This window comes from Diceros bicornis, chromosome 32 (assembly GCF_020826845.1).
Source record: "Diceros bicornis minor isolate mBicDic1 chromosome 32, mDicBic1.mat.cur, whole genome shotgun sequence".
In the NCBI taxonomy this organism is placed as follows: Eukaryota; Metazoa; Chordata; class Mammalia; order Perissodactyla; family Rhinocerotidae; genus Diceros; species Diceros bicornis.
The window spans coordinates 6,361,788-6,384,193 of NC_080771.1; the positions used below are offsets into that span (position 1 = coordinate 6,361,788).

Sequence of the window (22,406 nt, forward strand, 5' to 3'; positions counted from 1 at the left end):
GATCAAATTCCTCATCCCCCACTCTTTTTTATCACCCTTATCTGCCTTCAGCAAGAATCCTGTTGATTCAGTCTGGCAAGAATCCCCCTAGCCTTGATGTTTCCTCTTAGGAATTTTCCATCCACTGACCCCTGCCCTGCTCCTTGACTATAAATCTCTCGTCCTGTTGTATTTGGAGTTGAGCCTGATTGCTCTCCTACTACAAAACTCCATTTAGTAGTCCCCCTGAAATAAGGCTGCTTTACCATCTTTAACAAGAATCATGAATAATTTCTTCTTTAACAAGACAGATAGGAATAAGACTTCTCTAAATCAGGGGATGGGCTTGCATACCTTGAAGAAGCCTCAAGTGTGATTAAGAAACACACCTCTAAAAGGGCGGGCTCCACCCTCCCTCAACCCCAAGAATTCATCTCTCCTCCTGGAATTTGCTAACAGCTCTCTCTTCAGAGTCTTCTCGTCTAAGAAAGCCAGTGATAGCACAGTGGTTATACTAGTTTCCTAGGGCTGCTGTAACAAAGTACCACAAACTGGGTGGCTTAAAATAACAGAAATTTATTCTCAGTCCTGGAGACTAGAAGTCCAAAATCAAGGTGACAGCAGGGTATGCTTCCTCTGAAGACTCAAGGAAAGAATCCTTCCATGCTTCTTCCAGCTTCTGGTGACTCCAGGGGTGCCTTGGCTTGTAGCAGCATAACTCCAATCTCTATGTCCATCTTCACGTGGTCTTCTTCCCCTATGTCTCTGTATCCAAAGCTTCCCCTCCTTTCTTTCATAAAGACATCAATCATTGGATGTAGGCCCCACTCTAATCCAATATGACCTCATCTTAACTTGATTATATCTTCAAACCCTATTTCCAAATAAGATTACATTCTGAGGTTCCAGGTGGACATGAATTTTGGGGGCACACTCTTCAACCCACTACCATGGTTAAAACTATGGCCTCTAGAGTTCAAATTCCTGCCCTGTCACTAACTAGCTATGTGAATTTGGCAACTCACCCAACCTTCCTAAATGTGTTGTTTCACCTACAATGTGTGAATTTTACCTGCCTTGTGGAGTTACTGTGAGAAGCAAATTAGATAATGTTTGCAGAGTCTTTGAGCACAGTGCCTGGCACTTGGTAAATGCTCCACACAGGGAAGCCATTGGTCGTTATCTGCCATCAATCTGACCCTTCATCCTTCTCTGGCTCCACTGTGGCTTTTCTACCCCACCACTCATTAAATATTGATTTTTCCAAAGTTCTTTCCTCGACGTGTGCTCTTCTTCTGTGGGCAGCCCTTACCCTCAGGGTTTATGTTGTGGGGAGAGAGCGCAGGGAGCTAATCTACTCCAGGGCTTTAACTGACAATGTGTTCTGATGACTCTCTTGAGAGAAAAACTTTCCTCTTTCAACTTGGGTCCAGTGGTTGGGGGGCTGCAAGTTTGAATGGAAAAAATACAGATTAACAGAAGACAAGATTTTTTTTCACATATGCATGCAGGAGAGCTCACAGTAATAGAAAACTCATGGAATTGCCCAAAGGAAAGGTGGATTTTATGGCTTTAATGTGAGAGTATGGAAGCTTCTATTGGGCTTTTTGATGCTAACAGGTAGGGGCAGTCTGTCTTCTTGGCAAATGAATTTTCAGGAAACTCCCTAGGAGGGGGGTTAATAACAGGTGTATTTTCAGGAGGCTCTGCTTTAGGAAGATAAGGGAAGTTTAGATAAAATATCTTTCTGCGTCTTCTGTGCTCAAACGTTTTCACTTTAAAATAATCTTTATACCAACTCTGGGGATCTGAGAGGACCCCCATATTTCCCTCATCTGAAACTTCCCTAGAAGTTTCACACACAAAAAAAGAAGCTGGGTTGTTTGCTGTGGAGAGAGATTAGGGTTAGAAATTGTGAGGTAAAAGATCCGCCAAGGGAGAGAAGAACATAGATTAGAATGAGGAATCAAAAAGAAAAACATAGATTAACGTTTGGAGCAGACTATAAATGCAGTTTCTGAGTCCAGACGGCAGCCAGTTGAGAAGAAGTCTAGATGTTGGGTTTGAAGCATCTTTAGTAAAGATGGTAGTGGTAGTGTCACAGTCGTGGTTATTCCCGGGAGCAGAGCATGGAAGACGCAGGTGTTCCAGTGAACTCACTGAGTAGCCTGTTGTGGTGATAAATCCTTTGAAGTCATATGAAGTCGTCCAGCAGGGCTTCAGGAAAAGCGCAGTTTTAGTTCTCAGTGATGCCAAGCCAGGAGGGTGGGAGAAAAATTGGAAATGTTAATTACTGATAAAATGCACAAGACAGCAGGAACCAGCTTATAAAAATAGCTCAAAGACAATGAACAGGACTAGAATCTGATAACCTACAAGGGTGGGTTATAGTTTTCTATTGAAATATAAAATTTCTCCTTACAATCACCTTCTATTTTGATCAAAGATAATCAAAGTAAGATTATTCTTGATTGCAAAGTAAGTCTAGTTTCAGTGGATTTGGCCTGCTTCTTACATAATTGCAGCAAGAAAGGTAACTGACCACATAGGTCTTTTTAAATTTGCTTTGCTGGAACTTTTCGTGAGGAATCTCAGATTGGACTTTTAAAAACATACTTGAGGCTAAAGAGCCAAGCCAAGAACTTACCACCAGACTTCATCTGCAGTACCTATAGATTTGGATGAATGCCTTTCTTCTCGAGGTCCCCAGAATATCCTAAGGTTCCTGGGTCTGCCAGGAAGTGACTTTGCTTACTCACCTGTAAGGTTGAGAACACTGTAATCCAGGTACCAGGCCAGTTCTCCCAAGAGGGCTTTGTGAGCACTGGCTCCATAAAGTCAACCTTTATGGTTCTCAGTTCCTTAAAACTGTCTGGTCTTATCTGATTCTATGCACATCATTCTCAAACATGGCATTCCAGTCAAAGCATTGGTTATACAGCCAATTTTTCCAACTATATCCTGTTACAGGGAGGACAGATTCTTCTTGAACTTATGCAAATAACTATATTGCCCTGAAAATAAGAATACTCAATAAGAGTTTCTGAATTCTGGAAGGATCAAGTGAGGAGAAAAAATAAATGTTTCATTTTTGTTTACAAACATATAATTTACTAAATTGTTGTAAGTTATATACAGCTTAAGAGAAAAGAGTGGGCCAGCCCCGTGGCTTAGCGGTTAAGTGCGCACGCTCCGCTATTGGCGGCCCAGGTTCGGATCCCAGGCGTGCACCGACGCACCGCTTCTCCAGCAATGCTGAGGCCGAGTCCCACATACAGCAACTAGAAGGGTGTGCAACTATGACATATAACTATCTACTGGGGCTTTGGGGGAAAAAAAAAAGGAGGAGGATTGGCAATAGATGTTAGCTCAGAGCCGGTCTTCTTCAGCAAAAAGAGGAGGATTAGCACGAATGTTAGCTCAGGGCTGATCTTCCTCAAAAAAAAAAAAAAAGAGAAAAGAGAAAGGAGTTTGTTATATCCAGAAGACACATTAAAGAACCAGTAATGTTCCAACAAAAAACTCATAAAAATTATAATCATTCTTCATTATTTCATTCAGTCCCATGTAATTAATTCTTGTTCTGCTTGTTCTTGGGTTAGCAATTTCCTGAACCCATCAGCTTCTCAATTAGAGTTCTAGAAACCTTTACTCATTCCACTGGTAGGATCTCAAAGTTATTAATACCATCAGAAGCCTATACCACAGAGTACATGTCATAGTCCTTTCCATGAGTCTAAGACCATCCCTTTTGTTGAAGATGCAGCGTTCTGTCTTGTAGCTGACTGCAAAAGCTTTCAGAAAAGCATCAGAGTAAAACAATAACTATCTGTGAATGATAAAAGACTTAAAATGTCCCTGGTTAAAAATTTGATGGAAGTTCCTTATAAAAATAACACAGTTTGACTAAGGAAATTTGACTGTTTTGGTGACATACAACATTTTAAATAATAACTGGAATCATGACCGGTAACATTATACCAGACAACAATGGACAGTGCAAGAGACCATTGACAAATTTCTAGGAATTTCATAAAATTTCTGTAGTACTTGTATTAATAACATTTATTATCCATACAAATATAACATAGGGAAGGTTAAGCATCACTTCTTATTTGACAATGCCTTTCACACAGTTGAACATATCAAATAAACCTAATTAGTTTAACATCTCTCTTTTTTACAAAGGGAGAGAACAAACCTTTTGAGATTTTTCCAGGGGGCCTCTGGGATACCTCAAAGTCAGTTTGAGATCAAGAAGACTTCATTTAGAATTTGATTTTGGGAAGCTGTCAAAAACGTCAAAAGGTTTAAACACTTATTAACCAGGAGCATAGGTCACTGTGCAACAATACTTAGTTGTCCATTTAACCAAAATAACAATAAAAGATTTCAAAAGTAGATACAGGAAGTAACATGAGTACTAAGAAAAAGACTCAGCTCTTTTAAAAAGTGAGAAGACTCATTTTTCTTAAATAATTGAGGATGTGATAAGGACAACACAGGAAATTATTCTAATAAGACACAATCTTTGTTTCCTAGGTGGATTACTCAAAAGGTAGAGAAAACTTTTTATAATCTCTCACTAAGAAGACACCAACAACCCAAGAAACTTTGTCCTTTTAAGAGGGAAGAAAATCAAACTTTAGTTTTGCATTGGTACACTACTGATATGCAAGCTCCCTTTAAAACCCTACGATAAATCCATTCAATCTTAGCCAGCTTGACCACATGAGATTAAATTCTCTCTCCCTCTCTCTCTCTCTCCCTCTGTCTTGCAGATCCTTTACAACTTTCTATATCCATTCAGGTTTTTGTCCTAGATTTTTCTCTTTCTCATTTTGGAACAACATTTAAACCACCACTTTAGGTCAAAATTACTCTTTTTCCCTTTAACAAAAACATATCCTTCATACCTTGTATACTTTGTATTATCAAAAACACATCCTACTTTCCTTGCATACTTTGCATACAGAATTTTTTTTCTTCACCCCTGTTATTTCTATTAGTTTCATTTACATATATTGATCATAATTTTCAACCCTTAGAAAACTTTATTTTCCAGGGAAAGGTAGGAAGTAGACAATTGTGAACTATCTGTCGTACACTAGCATCCTCTAGTAAATAAGAAAATTTATGAATACATCTCACAGTTTCTAGAGGCATATGCTTTCTCATAGCACAATTTCTCAATGTAGCAAAAGAACATGTTTATTAATAGACCCAAATATCTTTAGTCTCTGTGTAAAAATAAGAAACCAAAAGTATACAAACTTAACTTATGTTCAATAATTAATCTTTCAATATTTTATCTTATTCAGAGTTGATCTAGATATTTAATGAATTTCTATCATTTAAATTAACTTAGTATATCTTTAAGGTTGTAAATAAGCAAAAAGATTTAGGAAACTACTTTTAGGAAGATTTACTATAAAACATAATTATTGTTTAAATAAAGTTTGCCAGAATAATGACTTAATTTGATTAGAATAAAATCTAGACGTTTTATAATCTTAACCATCTAGTAAATACAAATTAACCTATTTGACTAGTAAACCCAAGTAGAATAAAAATGTATGCTTGTATCATTCTCAGATACCTCAGAAAACACAGCTGTTTTTATTAAACCAACAATAATAGACTAGTCTTATTTACCCAAATCATATGAACTTAAAAAACATCTGGGTTAGTATTTCTGAGAGTCTGGGGGATATTTAATTTACTCAAGTGCTTATTTTCTCTGAATCAATTAAAATAGAGCTCCTTTGCTAATTAAGAAGCTTTTAATGGTAATATCATCCAGAGATATAAAAATGTCATGTATACATAACATACATATACATACAGACAGACGCAAATTGAGATCTTAGAGTTTTCATTCTAAAATTTTAGCCATGAATCAGGCATAAAGAGAGCGCTATAGACTGAATGTCTATGTCCCTCCAAATTCACGTGTTGAAACTCTAATTCTCAATTCAATCGTCTTTGGAGATGGGGCCTTTGGGAGGTAATTAAGGCATGAGGGTAGAGCCCTCATGATGGGATTAGTGCCCTCATAAGAAGAGACACCAGAGATCTCTCTCTCTCTTTCTCTTTCTCTCTTTCTTTCTCGGACATGTGAAGACATAGGGAGAAGGCAGCTGTCTGCAAGCCATAAAATGGGCTCTCACTACAACCCTACCATGCTGGCACCCTGATCTTTGACTTCCGCCTCCAGGACTGTGAGAAATAAATGTTTGCTATTTAAGCCACCCAGTCTATGATATCTTGTTTATAGCAGCCAAAACTGACTAAGACATACAATAATACAAAATTCACTAATTTATATATGAGTTAGTGCTTATCTTTGCCTCATTTGATATTTTTATTCTAATTATGTTTCTGGCAGGTGGAACAAATTGTCACCTGCTCACTATGAGGGCTAAATCTTTTTACCAATATTTGTGGAGGAGACTTTAAAGATTTTTCCTTTTTTCCTGACATATAATCTTACGGAGGCTGTGGACTAAATTTTGTTTCCAGTTAGTCTTCTTCTTTCTTTTTCAGCCTCAGGTGGTTGCTCTTGAGGGTCCCTGAGTAGCCTTGGCAGCCCCTGAGGAGGTACTTAAAGTCTAGGGGGTACCTAAAGTTCCAGTGACTATACAAAGTTAAGCAGCTGGAGTGGAAAGGGAAAAATCTTAGGGAAGCCAGCTTGGGAGATATAAGTTTTCTCGAAGGAGCTATTGAAGTTCTAAGTTATCCTTAATAAAGTCATGCCAACAAGAAAGGAAACAGACAGAGTTAGTGCCACAGTGACAGAACATATGGTCAGTAGGGATTTGAGAAGGAGGAAGTTCAGTTTACAGAAAAATTCCCATGAAAGGAACAGGATGAAGTAGGGAGAACAGACAGGCCTTGAAACAAAAAGCCAGAAAGAACTTTCAGACCAAGAGGAGAACAGAGAGGCCTCAAAACAAAGAACAGAGAGGCCTCAAAACAAAGAACAGAGAAGCCTCAAGACCAAAGCCAGGATGGAGAACTTCCAGCCCAAGAGGTACCTTCCAAACAAAGGTGCTAGATTCTAACCCAGCTTCAGAGAGTATACTCATTCCAATTGTGACTCAAACCACAGCGTTTTTATGACTTAACCATGGAGGCAAAAGTCATCCCCAGAGAGGGCACAGAAGATGCAGCCTTATACCCAAAGGTAGCCAGGGATAAAGAAAGCAAGGATCTCCATTACCACAGGCGATGAGCAAAGGCAACAGGGAAAGAGACAATGGTGTTTATAGAATGAGAGTCTTTAGGATTTAGACTTAGACGAATCCCCTGAGAACTGGCAATGGTCAGTAGGATACCAGCCACAGAGGGGTGCCCAGGCTGTTCACATTTCTATAAATTCTTGGGGCCTCCAACCTGATGGTTGGCAGCAGATCTGACAATCTGCACCTCCCAGCAGGTGGAAAACCAGATAGAATGCTCTCTCCAATTTCCGAAGCCAAGCCCTCAGGAAACAAATAACAGTACTAGACAGCACAACACAAAACAGTAGCACAAGAGACAGACACAATAGCTACCTAGAGCAAAAGTCACAATAACCAAAGAACTAGTTCTAACCAAAAGTATTCTCCTGTAAATCTAATATTTGGAAAATCATTTTAGGAGAGACTCTACTGTCCTCGCTGGGCTGGACCCAGAGCGGAGATCCAAGAGTCTGACTGGTAAAAAAAAAGTTTACCTTGGCCAGAGTGGTCAGAGGTGCTGGGATCTCAGGGGTAGTCTCCAGAGCAAGCTAGGAGTCCCACCCATAACGTCCTCACCACCAAGACTTTTCCTTTTCCAGCTCTGGTCTGGTGGTTGGGGCCTGAAAATTTAACTGAGAAAAAGACAGATTAATGGGAGAAAAGACAAGGTGTGTTTCCATAGGTGCATGTGGGACCTCCTAATACCAGGGAAAACGTGTATATATATCAACTTAACAAAGGTGTAGGGGGTGGTCAGGGCTTCAGCGGGAGAGTATGGGAGGTTCTATTGGGCTTTTTGATGCTAATGGGAATGGGCAGTCTGTCTTCTTGGCAGCTGAATTCACAAGAAACTCCCTCCGAGAAGGCTTAATGGCAGCTGTATTTTCTGGAGGCTCTGATTTAGGCAGATAAGGGAAATTCAGATAAGATTTCTTTCAGCATCTTCTGTGCACTGATGTTTTCACTTCAAAATAATCTTCATACCAACTCTGGGGGTCCGAGAGGGTCCCCACAACTCCCAAATTAATTCGCCAAGTATTGGCCTCTGGAGCCAAATTCCTAGTTCCTGTTCCAGCTCTGTCCTTGAGAGCTGAAAGACCCGGGGTAAATTACTTACTCCTCTGTGCTTTAATCTATAAAATGAGGATAGGGTGATGTGAGGGTTAAATGAATCCTATATGTAAACCATTTGGAACTGTGCCTGGACATAGTAAGAGTTATATAAGTGTTTGTCATTATTATTTTTATTTTGTCCTATAAGCATCTCAAACTCAGTATTTCCAAAACTCAACCCTTCCCTCTAAACCTGTCCCTTCTCCCAGAGTTCCTTTCTCACGTGGCCGCATCACCCAAGTAGAAACCTTGACTCCTCTCTCTCCCTCAACCCCTATGTAAAATCAACCACCAAAACCAGTTGATTTATCCTAAATATTTCTTGAATTTTTCCTCTTCGCTCTATCCCTTTTGTGGTAGAGTAGATTATCGTTCAGAAAATAGTCAATCCCCCCCATCCTACCTCCATGAGACGAGGGCACTTCCCTGCCCTCTTGATGTTGGATCTGGCCATGTGACTTGCTGTGGGCAATGGAATGATAGAAGATATGGCCAAGGTTGTGCAGTTGGGCTTGGTCTTTTGTGTTCCTGTCATGGGAACATGTTACCGCCCAAGGAGGAGTCTTCTGCTAGCTGCAAAATGTGCCAATAGTCAAGAGGCAAGGTGGTGATACTGAGCAATGGGCTCGCTCTGCTTGCCATGATCTGAGCCAATTAATCACAACGAGTTAGAGATCGAGAAACAAAGTTTAATTAGATTAGCTGGCAAATCTGAAGACAGGTGACTAATATCTCAAAGACCCATCTTCAAAGGTTACAGAATCTTGAGGCAGTTAAATAGGGAAAATGGGCAGTAAGGAGGGGGTACAGGGATGTTGGTCTCCAGGCATGACGGGCTCCAGGCATTAGATTGTTCCATTCTTCTCTCAGCTGTGATGGATACCTTGTAGGTGTGTTTCCCACCTGTGGTCAGCCTGTTCCTGGAGAAAAACTCATAGAACAAAGTTTTAATTTATCAAGTTATTGGGGCGTACATACGTAAGTGGAGGCCATAAATCAGGAGAGCATGTGAATTTTTTGGAGTACGTGCAGAGCAGCGAGTAGTCACACAGAGGAGGGGCTGGGGCCATTTAGTGTAACAAGATGGCTTTGCTTATGCTCACTTACAGCGGTAGGAAAGAAAGGACTTTTTATTACAGCTTGCTAGCAAGGGGGAAAATGGCCGACTCATGTCTGAAAGAACCATCTTCCAGAACAAAGACTACAGGCCAGTTATGTATAGGGCTGGTATCTGGGTGGGGGCATCCATCTGGTCTTAGTTCCTGATAGTCTTTTGTTATATGGGATATGCAGCAAAGACTGGAGCAATGCCGTATACTCTGATCTTTCAGTTGTTCTTTATGATGGCTAGCAGCATAGACTCTCTGCCCAGGGTCATCACACTCCTAAGGAACTCAAGAGAACAAAGTTATCGGGCCGGCCCCATGGCTTAGCGGTTAAGTGTGCGCACTCCGCTACTGGGGGTCCGGGTTCAGATCCCAGGCGCGCACCGACCCACCGCTTCTCTGGCCATGCTGAGGCGGCGTCTCACATGCAGCAAATAGAAGGATGTGCAACTATGACATACAACTATCTACTGGGGCTTTGGGGAGAAAAAAAAGGAGGAGGATTGGCAATAGATGTTAGCTCAGAGCCGGTCTTCCTCAGCAAAAAGAGGAGGATTAGCATGGATGTTAGCTCAGGGCTGATCTTCCTCACAAAAAAAAAAGAGAACAAAGTTATCAACTTAGAGCAGCTGGGAGGGGCCATAAAATCCACAGAATATGTCTGGGCTAGTTAATCAGAGGTCATTCCAAGTTACAATAGGGTTTCTTTTCTACAATATGGAGTCCCTTATGTCAACCTTGTGTTGAGCTGGTATCAAACACACCTTCAGGTAACCTAAATCATCTGAACCACAATGATACACAGACATGTGAACGAGAAGAAAAAGTTTATGCTTCTTTGCCAATAAGATTTTGTGGCTGGTTGCATAATAACTATAAATCATAATAGCTACCTGATATATCTTTCTTTCCTAGGTCAGGCAATTGCCTCCTAATTGGTATTCCTGCTTCTAGCCTTATCCCCTCAACTCCATCCTTCCAACAGCTACCCAGGTACTCTATAATGTACAAATCTGAGTTGATCTGATTTACTCAGAATTCTTCAAAAGTGACAGAAACCAAATTCAAACCACTCTCAGCAAAAAAAGTGAGAATTTATTGGCTTGTGTAAAGCATCTAGGGGTAGTATTAGGTTTCTGGCATGGCTGGGTCTAGTCGCCCAAACAAGTTCATCTGGAATATGTCTCTCCTTTCAGCTCCACTCTCCTCTGTGGCTTCATTCTCAAGCAGGCCCTCCCCAGTGGCGGAAAAATTGCCACTAAGAAGTTCCAGGCTTAAATCGTACAATTTTATTAACTTCAAAAGAAAGTGAATACTTCTTTCCTAATTGCTTCAACAAAAAGTCCCAAGGAAGACTCTCATTGGACTGGTTTGGGTTGGATGCCCTTCCTTGAACAAATCAATTTGGCCAGGGCCATGCAATTCTCAGCCTAGAGCCTGAGAATGGGATCAGCCCCACTCAATGAGGTAAACTGAGAGTGGGTAAGAAAAGGGTGCCTCAAGGGGAAAAGATGGGATTTGGTACCAGAAGGCAGGATACCAAGCAGTCAAAAGCAATTGATATCCTAGCGTCATTCTTCTGCCTAAAGTCCTTCAGTGGACTCCTCATCACCATTAGGATGATCTCTGAGTCTCTTGGCGTAAAACACAAGGCCCTCCATGATCTGATCCTTTATACTTTTCCAGGTTCACCTCCTTGTCATTGTGCGACATGCCCTTCAGGCTCCTGCAACACTGCACATCATGCCCTAGGTAGCCTCCAATCTTGAGTCATATGTTCCCCTTCTCCTGAAACCCCCATCTTCTTTCCCTGGCTAACTCATACATACTCTTGAAGGCTCAACTTGGGTCTCATCTGGGCTGGAAAGATCTCTCTGGACCACCCTGTTCCAGGCTGTGCTCCCACAAAGACACACTTCAACATTTTATTAACACTAAGGAGTTTGGCATAGTGTAGTCACCCAGTAACTGCTGAGTTAACGGATGAATACAGGAAGGAATAAATGAATGTGTGATAGAAAAGAGTAGAAACTCAATAAAAATTTGCTTAATGAATGAATTTGGTTTAAAAGGGGAAATTTATTGCCTCATATAACTGAAAAATCCAAGGGAAGAGCCAAATGGATGGAAAGATAGATAGATAGATGATAGATAGATAGATAGATAGATAGATAGATAGATAGATAGATAGATAGATAGATGAATAGCTGGCAAGATGGATGGATGGATGGATGGATGGATGGATGGATGGATGGATGGATGATGGATAGCTGAAAAAAATAGATGGATGGATGGACAAATGGATTGGATGGATGGATGGATGGATGGATGGATGGATGGATGGATGGATGGATGGAAGGATAGGTGGATAGATAAGTTGATTAGTAAACAAACCCCTCCTCTTCCAGTAGTTTGGGAAGTAGGCTAGAGCAATGACTTTCAAGTCATGGGCAGAGTCTGTGCAGACCTGTCTTTCGAGAGATTAAAGCTGTTTGAGTGGACATAATTCTGACCACTTTCACCAGGCACTTGAGCCTCAGAGGGAGACAAAGGATTGATACAAAGCTCCAGTGGAACAACTGGAATGCCCTTAAAAAGAAACTGGGGCTCTTTCCCGTTACAGATTAACTTCCTGGCAAATTGCAACATGCCTGCCACAGCTGGAGGTGGATGAAGAATCCTGTTTTTAAAAGCCCTCAGAGATCTTGAATTTAATTAAATGAGCATTTTGCACTATCCCAGAAGGAAGCAAAACAAACCACCCTGTTTCTGAACTTGTAAGAACTTGGAGCCTCCTTCTTTTGATTTGGTAAGAAGCTGTGAGTTCCGCCTCTCAGGAGCTGGTGAAATCAGCACCACCCTGCCGCAACGCCTCACCACCAGCTGAGAACATTTTCCAGGCGTCCCAGTGCTGACACCATTAGCAGCTTCTTACCAGACACGGTCCTCTTTTGCTGGGTGAATTTCCATTAGGAGGGAGAGGGGAGAAAAAAAGAATTGTCTAAAAAAATTGTAAGCAGTTACCAGAGCTTGGCCTATGCCCAGGAAGCTGTAGAAAGAGGCCCCAAACTTCCTGATCCCCAGCTGCAAGCCCAGGCCTGCTTCCTGGCCCACTGAAAGTTTACCACCCCCAGGGACAGAGCAGAGCTGGGGGCCAACCGATGAGGCCCCATCTCTCCTACTCCTTCCTCAGAAGACATCAGGCTCTGCTGAAGAAAAAGGAACCTTCCGTAGTCAATTTTCAGGCTGAATTGCTTTACTTCTTGTCCTCCCTTCTCCCACTCTCTTTAGCCCAGCTGCCTTGTCATCTCAAAAGATTCCTATTCAGTTTCTGGGGTTTTTATGGCCAAAAAGAGGAGTCATTTCTAATAGCTTGCTGCCCCTCACCCCTCTCTCTCTCCCTTCCTCCCCTTCTCTCCTCCATCTCACTCATCCTCACCCTTCCCCTCCCCCCACCACCAGAGTAAAAATAAAAGGCCCTCAATGCATCACCCAAGGCACGGAGGAGCAACTCCTAGCTGACCAGTTGCCCACTTCCCCACAGGCAGGCAGGTCCAAGCGAGTAAAGAGAAATGGTCCCCACTAGGCACAGGCTGTAATGGAACATGATTTCTATTTATTCACAGGAAAGACCCTCCACTTTAAGCAGGACTATGCAGTGGTTAACAGCTTGAATTCAGGAGCCACACTGCTGGGGATCAAATCTGGGTTCTACCGCATACCGGCTGGCCATACTCAGTCAAGTTACTTACCCTCTTGGTACCTCAATTTCCTATAATCTATAAAATGGGCATGGTTGTGACGGTTACCTTGAACCATCCGCGTAATGATGCCTGGCACCATGCCTCAGCATGATGCCTGGCACAAAGAAAAGTCCCCACAATCTCTTCTCTCACGAGTTCTACAGAATTACACCCACACTTCCTTGCTGATCCTCTAATCTCAGATCCTCAATCCTGTCTCTCAAATGTGTTGTGTCATCATTTATTTGCAAACATGTCTATTTGATTCCAAATTAAAATGCTTTTGAGTCGAATTAAAAACAAAACACATGCAGGGGGAAAAGAAGAAAGGCTGACAGACATGTTAGTAAACAGCGAAATATTTTTGAAGGCTGGATACAGAGAGCTCAGATGCCAGAGGGTGCAAATTGACAGACTTTGGATATGAGGAGACACATGAATATCAGCAGAGGGACATTGTTCTGGGGATTAAAAAACCAGGAACACGAATCCCTCCTCCTTCCTTCCCACCAGCTCTCAGTGCTCCACTTACTGGATGATCAAGGCCTTGTTGCCTTCCATCTACATGACCACAGTCTGATCCTGATTGTTCCCATAATTCATTAACAATTCTCCAAGTTAAATATTAAATTATTCATACAAACAGTGTGGAGTGAGCCAAACGCAAAATCTTCCTGTTAGGGACGTTGGCTATTCAGCCAGCTATTGAAAAAAAGGAGAGAGAGAGAGCTGAGAGCCTCACACCCCAATCAACACCATGGCCACAGAGCTTTCAGGGTTCAGAGAGAGGCAGGTGGGGGTCACTGGACAGTCACAGCTCAGCTGCAGGTATTCAGGAAAGCCAGAACAGTCTGCCATGGGGCTCTTCCATTTCCAGAAGCTGTGGGAAAGGCCCACAATGTGTGATGACTTCTTTTGTCCTCTCTACAGGAGAGCTGGGTAAATAGGATTCCTCACGGCCTCACCTTCCTGGACACTCCAATGAGCAAAGCCTGATGAAGGTAGCTTCGGAAGCCTGAATCCCAAAGGGGGGATTTCTCTCTCCTCCCTCTATTCGGAGCTTCTCAGGATGGGGCTTGTCTCATGTCTCCTTGGCCAAAGGCAGTTCCAGGAATGAGGCGAGGGTCTGACTCCAGAGGAAAGCCTCTCAGCTCTTCGGCTCAGGGACGCCATCCTGTAAGGAGGCGTCTTTGCCATCTGCTGCCTCAGTGCCAGCCTCCAGATCTGGCTCTTCTCCCGCGGGCTGTTCTCCAGGCTTCTGAGACTCCCCCGCCACCTGGGTGCTCTTGCTGGAGTGGCATCCCATCTCAGCCGGATGCTGAGGGCCGAGTGCCCTGGGTGTTCCGAGAAGAGGAGGGTCTGCGCGGCTGGTCCTCGGGCGCCAGAGTTAAATAACCCTTCCGCAGAGCACGGTTGAAAGAGAACTGGTTGGGTTTCTATGGTCACAGGCAGAGGCCAAGTCCAATCTGCATAATGAGCGCCCCCATCCGTGGGCTGGGCAGGGCCTGGAGGGCTGCCCTTCCTGCTGACCCGGCTGGTTCCAAGCACCAAACCCCATTCATTCCCCGGAAGAATTCCCTTTTGTTTAACCTTTAACTTCTTTACAAATTACAACCCCCCACCTAGTTACCTGTAAACACCAGCCCTTGTCTTCACACGGAAAGCAAGCCCCGTTACTACGCAACGAGCTGTGGCCCCCATCCGTGTCCCGGGGTCACATTTAGTTCCGGGACTCACAGACCCCCCGCGGGGAGACCACCTCCCCTCACCCTAGAATGCCAGCCCCACCCAGGGCTGAAGAATAGAGAGTCCTAAGACCGTGATCTCTGGGGGTTACCCAAACAGGTACGGAATGAAAAGAACTAGCAGGGACTGAGAGCCACTGGTGCCAAGCGCAGTTTATATTCCTTATCTTGTTTAATTCTCACAACACCCCAAAGACGGAGATTGTATTGTTTAATCCTCGTTTGAGATGCTGAAGGACAGAGACTGAGTAATTTATTTAAGGTAGTTACTATAACAGCTAGGAAATAGCAGAGCTGGGATTCGAACCCAAGTCAGCGGATTCCACTCTCTCTATCAGTATGCTAATCTATTTTAAAGACCCCATCAGCCCATCCTCACACACCATCATAGACATCATCAGTCTGGTAGGCCTGGCATTGCTCTTTGAATCTGGGACACACGGGTTGAAGTTTTCAAGGCTGCGAATGAATGATCTCGGATGTAAATACTTCTTGAGTGAAGACTCGCAGGCTCTGGAGCTGCAGTCAGCCCATCCCATGCTGTATTTGACCCCTATTTTGTTTTCCCATCACCTCGCTTTCCTTTTCCTAACTCTAAAAGGGGCCCGACAATGCTGACCCATCTCCTAGGAAGCTGGACAGAGGATCAAGCAGGTCTGTGAAGTGGGTTTTCAGAAAAGCACACAAGTCATTCTTTCCTGCGCATGCACCAGCAGTCAAAGGCGACATCAACTCCCCTCCACCATGGAGGACGGGTGCACGCCAGCCCCTGACACTTCACACAAGTCCTCTCGTTTACTCCTCACAATCAAATGTCCTATGAGGTGGTATTGTTAATTCCACTTGAGAAGTGATATAATTGAGTCCAGAGTGGTTAGGTCAGTGGCATGGGGTCACACACCTGGTTAGCAGCCAGCTCAGGATGCTGCTTCCAAAGCCTGTGACCTCCTCACTCCATGCCCCTCCCACTGCACCCTCCACCCCCCATTGCCTCTGGTTAATACCATTCATCCTCCTGGACCTGGACATTCAGTTATCTGAAAGAATGTGGTAAAACTCCCCTATAAATCGCCATCGCCTTTCTTTGAATGAGCTTCTTGCCAACTGGGCTGGCAGAGCAACAATTAGGAAGACATTAGGATGCTGTCGATTTACCTCTCCCATATGAACACCAAAGTACAGTTTGGGGGTGTTAGGGTGGAAGAGGGAGGTTCCATTTGCCTTGCAGTTAAGAGTCCCTAATTAAGGCAAATCCTCATTTGGATATTGGGATCCTAAGCCAACAATCCTCCTGTGAAGTCTCCAAATTAATCACGCTTAACCCGAGTCGGCACAAGAGACAAGTCAACCCTCAGGTTGGGCCTGGGTTAGTTTAGAGGCATGGTTGGCGGGGACAGATGAGGGCCCTTTGCCAAGTGAACCTGGTGAGAAGCCCTGCCCTGCCTGTGACCCCTCCACATCCAGGACTGGCTACATAATTTGTGGGGCCCAATACAAAATTAAAACATGGGCCCCTTGTTCAAAAATTATTAAAAATTTCAAGATGGCAACAGCAGAACTTTAAATGAAGCACAGGGCCCATGAAGCCAGCCCTGCCCACACCTAACCTCCTCCTCAACTCTCAGAAATGGATTCGCCTCTGATGAGGACTGTAATTTGCCAGATCACTAGCTGGCTCGGCCTAGGGGAACAGAATGAGGCCAGAAGAAAGACAAGAAAAGAGAAACGGAGTGTGGATAACCCAAAGATGGATGGGACCTCAGTAGGATACTTTCAAAATATTTTCAGCTTTAGACTGCTTCCTTCGTTATCACTACCTACGAAACATAGCACACAAAAAATTCCAACCTACAAAACACAAATAATAACTACTTGGAAAAAATACTGACAATACCATACATCGGCAAGGTTGCAGAGCAACTGAACTCTCAGATGTCGCTGTTGGGAAGGCAAAATGGTCCAGCCACTCAGGAAACCAGTTTGACAGTTTCTCATAAAGCTAAACATACACTCACTGTAGAATATTTACCTGTATTAGTCTGCTCAGGTTGCCATAACAAAATACCACAAACCGGGTGGCTTACACAATAGACATTTTCTCATAGTTCTGGAGGCTAAAAGTCTGTTATCAAGGTGCTGGTAAATTTGGTTTCTGGTGAGAGCTCTCTTCCTGGTTTGCAGATGGCCACCTTCTGGATGCATCCTCACATGGCCTTTCCTCTGTGCTCACGAAGAGAGAGAGCTCTAGTGCCCCTTCCTCTTCTTGGAAGGACACCACTTCAGTGGGATTAGGGCCCCACCCTTATGACCTCATTTAACCTTAATCACCTTCATAAAAGCCCTATCTCCAAATGCAGCCACATTGGGAATTGGGGCTTCAACATATGAATTTGGGGAGGACACATTCAGTTCATAACATTACCCAAGAGAAACGAAAACCTATGTTCACACAAACCTGTACGTGGCTATTTAGAGCAGCTCCATTAATAATCAAAACTGGAAACAACCTCAACGTGAGTGGATACACTGTGGTACATTCGTATGAAGAGATACTACTTAGCAATAAAAAGGAATAAACTATTGATAATGTAACAGTTTAGGTGAATTTCAAAGACGCTATGTTGAGTGAAAGAAGCCAGTCCTAAAAGGTGACCTACTGTTTGATTCCATTTATATGACATTTCCAAAAAGACAAAACTGTAAGGATGGAGAACAGCTTAGTGGTATCACTACGAAGTGATAGTCTAGGGGAGTTTTGGGGGTGATGGAACTGTTCAGTATCCTAACTGTGGTGGTAGTTACACAAGTCTATACATGTGTTAAAATTCATAGAACTGTACACCAAATTTTTAAAAAGTCAAATTTACCACATACTAAGTTGAGAAAATTTTTTTTAAAAGTTTAAAGATCATGCAAACAAAAAAAAACAAATAAAAACTGTTTGTCAGGAGCCTAGGGGCTTATTTGTCAACTGGTCCTAGTTCTCAAGAGCACTTAAAATCCTTTCTTTTCTGCTTCGCACGCAAACAAACACACCTGCCCCTAATTTTGCTCAACAGCTGTTTATTGAGCTACATGGTACAAAGTTCCACTTTGGGTGTCGTGCAGTTTCTACAACCTCAGCGAACGGCAGTTAAGCAGGCCTGGACGTGGAGGCAGAGAGGGCTGCATGCAGAGGGTCACCTTACAGCCATGACTATAGGTCAAGAGAGTGGCCAGCCCAAGGCACCCTGCAGAAAGGGAGCTGGGGCCATAAACACCCCAACCTCACTCTCCCTGCTCCCTCTGGTCTCTCCCAGGCTCCCATGGGCCAAACCCAACTTGAAGGCAGTGGGCACAGAAGCCTTTGGTCTTGCCCATTTAGGTCAGCCTCCCAGGACACAAAGCTGGATGCAGAGAAGAATGGAGAGCGGATATGGAGAGGCAAACAGAAGACTCGAGCAGAACCCACATGGATCCTGCTCTCAAGAGGTATAGAATCTGCTGGAGGAGGCAACAGCTTCGCAGGGAATTAAAGTATGAGGCAGAATGCAGTCAGTGCTTTAATACAGGGAACAGGTCACACTGGAAAGAGGCGATAGAGGGCTTCCTCAAGCTGGACCTAGAAGGATGAGCAGAATATTAGCTGATAGAGGAGAGAAAGAACATCACAGCCAAATTAAAGAAATGCAAACCCCTCCCTAGGAATTCAGTTTAATTCACCATTCGTTTACGGAAAGGCAGCTAATGGTTGTGGTTAGAAGCACCAGTGTCGGCATGAGAGGAACCTGGGATGGAACACTAACTCTACAGTGTACATGCTGTGTGGCCTTCAGAAAGTTGCTTAACATCTTTGACTCTGTTTCTCGGACTTTAGGGAACAGTCAATGAGACAGCCATACATGTCATCCTCCTGTTACACCCACAACATCTGGCAGCGTTTGCAGATACAGTTCATGACCAGAAAGTGATCAGCTTACTCCTGCCAATCATAGATACACGGTGACCCCAAAAGTCCAGTTGCCATTCAGTCCACAGGGCCAGCCTCACAAGACCAAGTGCCCTTCCTGGGATGGGCACCCAGCCCCTTTCCCCCTTGGTCTCTTTGGCATCCCTGCCTCCTTCCTTTTCTACCCCTCTTTCTGCCAGGGTGCTGACACCATCCTGCCGATGCCCCCAGAGCCCCCATTTCTAGCTCCATCCACTTTGGACGATAGAAGAGTCTCACCCTTTTAAATGGAGCATCACTCTGCAAGATAAATAAGACCTTTCCTACTAAAAATAGATTATATTTTATAACGTAACTATGAATTTATTAGAAAACAAAATGCAACAAAATTCTCCCTTTGAAGGAAAGGATAGGCAGAACAAAAGAAGCGGGAAAAATTGAGAGCAGCTTGTCCATCCTGTCCCATATCTAAAACACAGTGTCCAGCACACAGTAGGTCCTCAGTAAATAGTAGGGAAGTGCTCAAAGGCACATGTTCTGCAGCCCGGCAACCCAGATTCAAGTCCCAGCCACATCACTTGCTAACGCTTCCACCCAAGGGCAAATTACTTAGGCGTTACAAGTCTCGGTTTCTTCATCTATAAAATGGGAAAAATAACAGTGCCTACTTCATAAGATTATTGAGAGGATTAAACTAAATAATCAATGTAAAATTCTTAGTGCCTAATACATTACGAATAATAATAATAATTAGTATTGATACTACTTCTACCTGTCCAACGTTGTGCTGTCTCTCAAAGAGACCACCTACGGAGAAAACAGACCTGTTGATAGCTGCAGTTTCCGAAACACTGTGATTAGTGGAATGGGAAAAATGCTAGGAGACCTCAGAGGAGAAAGGCTTTAGGAAGACTCGAACTTTGTCAGGTGATGCCTGACGTCAGAATCCCGGAGGCTGTAATCTAGGACTTTGCCCGGGCATGCTTCGGGGGCACAGTGGGGTGACGTGCGGGGAGGGAGCGCTCGCAAGGACCGGTACAGGAGCGGTCTGGAAGTGACTCAGGGACACTTTAAAGTGAAAGAATGGGAAGTGCACACTGTCAGCACTTCTCTGACCGACTCACCTTCACCAGGGCCCCCGCCTGCCATGAGTAGGCTGGGACTGGCCCCTGTCAGTCACACACACACACACACACACACACACGCAGGCACCACCTCGTGCCCTTCCAGGCATTGCCTACAGTTGATACCCCCTCCTCCTTCTCTGCCCTTGATGGTCACTTTGAGCAGATTACATCAGCACAGAGAGGCCAAAGATTAGGTAGGTACACACAGGTGGGGGCTGGGGAGGCTGGCACAGACCTCACTTTTACAAAGTGTCTCTAATATTTCCACTAGTGATGTTAATTATCCCCAAATATCACACAGATGAACTGCCAGGACCGAAAGAAGACATTCCCCGTGTAACTTCGTATCCATCACCAGACCGCTCTGCTTTTGGTGGCCTATAAATTCATTTTTTTTTTCAGTAAATCCTGTACTTATCCTGTGAAGAGCTCAATTACATTGTATTGCATCTTTGTGTGTTAATTTGTTACATTAAATGTGGATTCAACAAGGACAGAGATTTGGGGGTGTTTTGTTCTTCCTTATACCCCTTGTTTGTAGAAAAGTGTCTGGCACATAGGTGCTTAGTTAACATTTGTTGAACAAGGAAATAAACGAAATGTAAGCACTTTAAATAGTCCACCATTTTGGTAACCCTGTTTTGGCACGTCTTTGTAAAAAAATTAATGGATACTGGAAGCCTCAGGAAAGGGAGGTGGCTGAGGGTTCCCACTGCTCTCAAAAAGCCTGACAATGGGACTCCCCTGGACTTTGCACTTCATTAAGTGTCACCAGATCTTAATTGTCAGCTAATAGGTTCTCAGCCTAGGGCAGTTCTGCACACCCCACCGCCCCCCTCTCCCCCCTGAAAATGACTAAGGGTTGGTTACTGGCATTAGTGCCAGAGAGTCAGGGCCCCTAAATGTCCTGCAGGGCCAGGACAGCCCCCACCAAAGAAATGTCAATGGCACCCCGGTGAGAAAGATTACCCGGGTTGCCAAATCCTAAGGGACCTGACTGTGTCTCCCAACTCTACACCGGGTCTGACGCAAACTGGGTGTTTTCATCAAGTTCAACCAAAGAGACTAGAGGGAACAGGGTAGGAGGGCAAGCGGGGGCAGGATGGGAGGGGTGTCAATAATAAACGGTTGCTGGTAGGGGAAAGGCCTCCCTAGGCTTGAGAGAAACCCAGTCCCCTGCATCTTCTGATGCTCCCAGCATATTTTAACAAGAGGCTCTGCCAAATTGGGGTGTACTGAAAGCTTTTGGATGAAAAGAAAGATCTCTGAGTCCAGCCAGGAAAATCGCAGCATGGATCCCAGGCCAGGAGCCAGGGCCTGGCTGCCCCTCCGTGCCCCCAAGAGAAAGTTCAGCAAGCGCAGTTCCCAGCGCCCTCTAGGGAGCGAAGGTGGGCCCACCCAGCCCGGATCTGCGCCCGGGGTTCGCAGCGCGTTGGAAACCGCCCACGTGGGAAGCCCAGGCTGCATTTCCGCCCGGGCTGCGCTCCCACCGCCCAGCCGGGTCCCCGCGCGGCCGCCCCGCGCCCACTAGGTGGCGCCTGCGCTCTAGTGGCGCCTCCTGGGCGCAGAGGAAGGTACGGCGGAGCCGGCGACAGACCGAACCTGAGCCCCAGGATCCCGGGGACTGGAAGGCAGCGCCGCAGCCAAGGTAGGCTTCCTGAGCCCCGGGCCTGTTCCTCGCGCCTCTGTGGTTGGGGTGGGCAGCGTGGCGGCCGCCGCGCCCTGCGTGCGGTCTACAGGGATAAGCAGAGCAGTCGGAGCGGCCACACGTGTTGTTGCCTAAGGGGACCCGGAGACCCGCAGTCTCCAGGCTGGGCCTAGGGGCAGAGCAGAACACCAGGTCGCTGCACACAGACATGCTGCCTTAGCCTGTGCCCCTGGAAAGCACGCCCAAATCCCCTAACAGCAAGTCCTAAAAGGAAACAAGAGTTACCATTGCCCAGAGCGACTTCAGCGTTGGAGCTAAGCGCAGAAAAGATCCAGAGCCCCATTTCTCAAACTTGGCTGCACATTGGAATCGCTTGGGGAGCATTAAAAAAATGCTGATGCCCCAGTTCCACACCCCAGAGACTCAGATGTAAGTGTCTGGGTTGGGGCCTGGATATCTGGATATAGGAAAGCTTCCTGGGAGAGTCCAGCTAGCAGCCAGGTCTGAGGACCCTTATTCCCGAAGGGTTAGAGAAAACCTGAGGGCGTTTGTTGCAGCCCAGAATGCTGATTCTTCCCCTTCTCCTGCTGCTTTAACGTGCCTCTGAGCTGGCAGACCCCAGATAACAAACCAACACCCTCCCTCCCAATGGGGGTGGTTCTGAAAGCGTTGACCGTGAAAGTGGGCAGGGAACAGAGACGCTGATGTGGAATATGAGAGAAGACGGAGAAGGGGGTGTTCCTCTTACTCTGATCCCACAGAAAGTCTGAGGACGGACTGGAGCTGCCCTCATC

At 44.7% G+C, this 22,406-nt stretch overlaps 2 protein-coding genes across 3 annotated transcripts in view; one reads left to right on the forward strand and one right to left on the reverse strand.

The window, feature by feature from the left end:
* Positions 1-9,241: 9,241 nt before the first annotated feature.
* Positions 9,242-14,747, reverse strand: CHD9NB (CHD9 neighbor). Of its 2 annotated transcripts, XR_009216415.1 has the most exons (2): positions 13,697-14,747; positions 9,242-9,700 (listed from the first exon to the last, which is right to left on the reverse strand). XR_009216415.1 is itself a non-coding variant. In XM_058527801.1 (1 exon), the coding sequence occupies exon 1, from the start codon at positions 14,468-14,470 to the stop codon at positions 14,312-14,314; it is 159 nt and encodes a 52-aa protein (XP_058383784.1). In that variant the 5' UTR covers positions 14,471-14,747; the 3' UTR covers positions 13,392-14,311. The 2 variants fall into 2 exon arrangements, 1 of the variants encoding a protein (XP_058383784.1); XM_058527801.1 differs by lacking the exon at positions 9,242-9,700 and having other exon boundaries at positions 13,392-14,747.
* A 6,805-nt stretch (positions 14,748-21,552) lies between these two features.
* The window catches only part of CHD9 (chromodomain helicase DNA binding protein 9), a 226,208-nt gene continuing 225,354 nt past the window's right edge, over positions 21,553-22,406 (forward strand). Inside the window, exon 1 of the mRNA XM_058527805.1 lies at positions 21,553-21,612. The gene's annotated coding sequence lies outside the window, so the exon portion shown is untranslated. The remainder of the gene's footprint in view (positions 21,613-22,406) is intronic.

Excerpts from the sequence above, each read along its gene's own strand:
- CHD9NB (XM_058527801.1), bottom strand. The coding sequence starts at position 14,470 with ATGGGATGCCACTCCAGCAAGAGCACCCAGGTGGCGGGGGAGTCTCAG.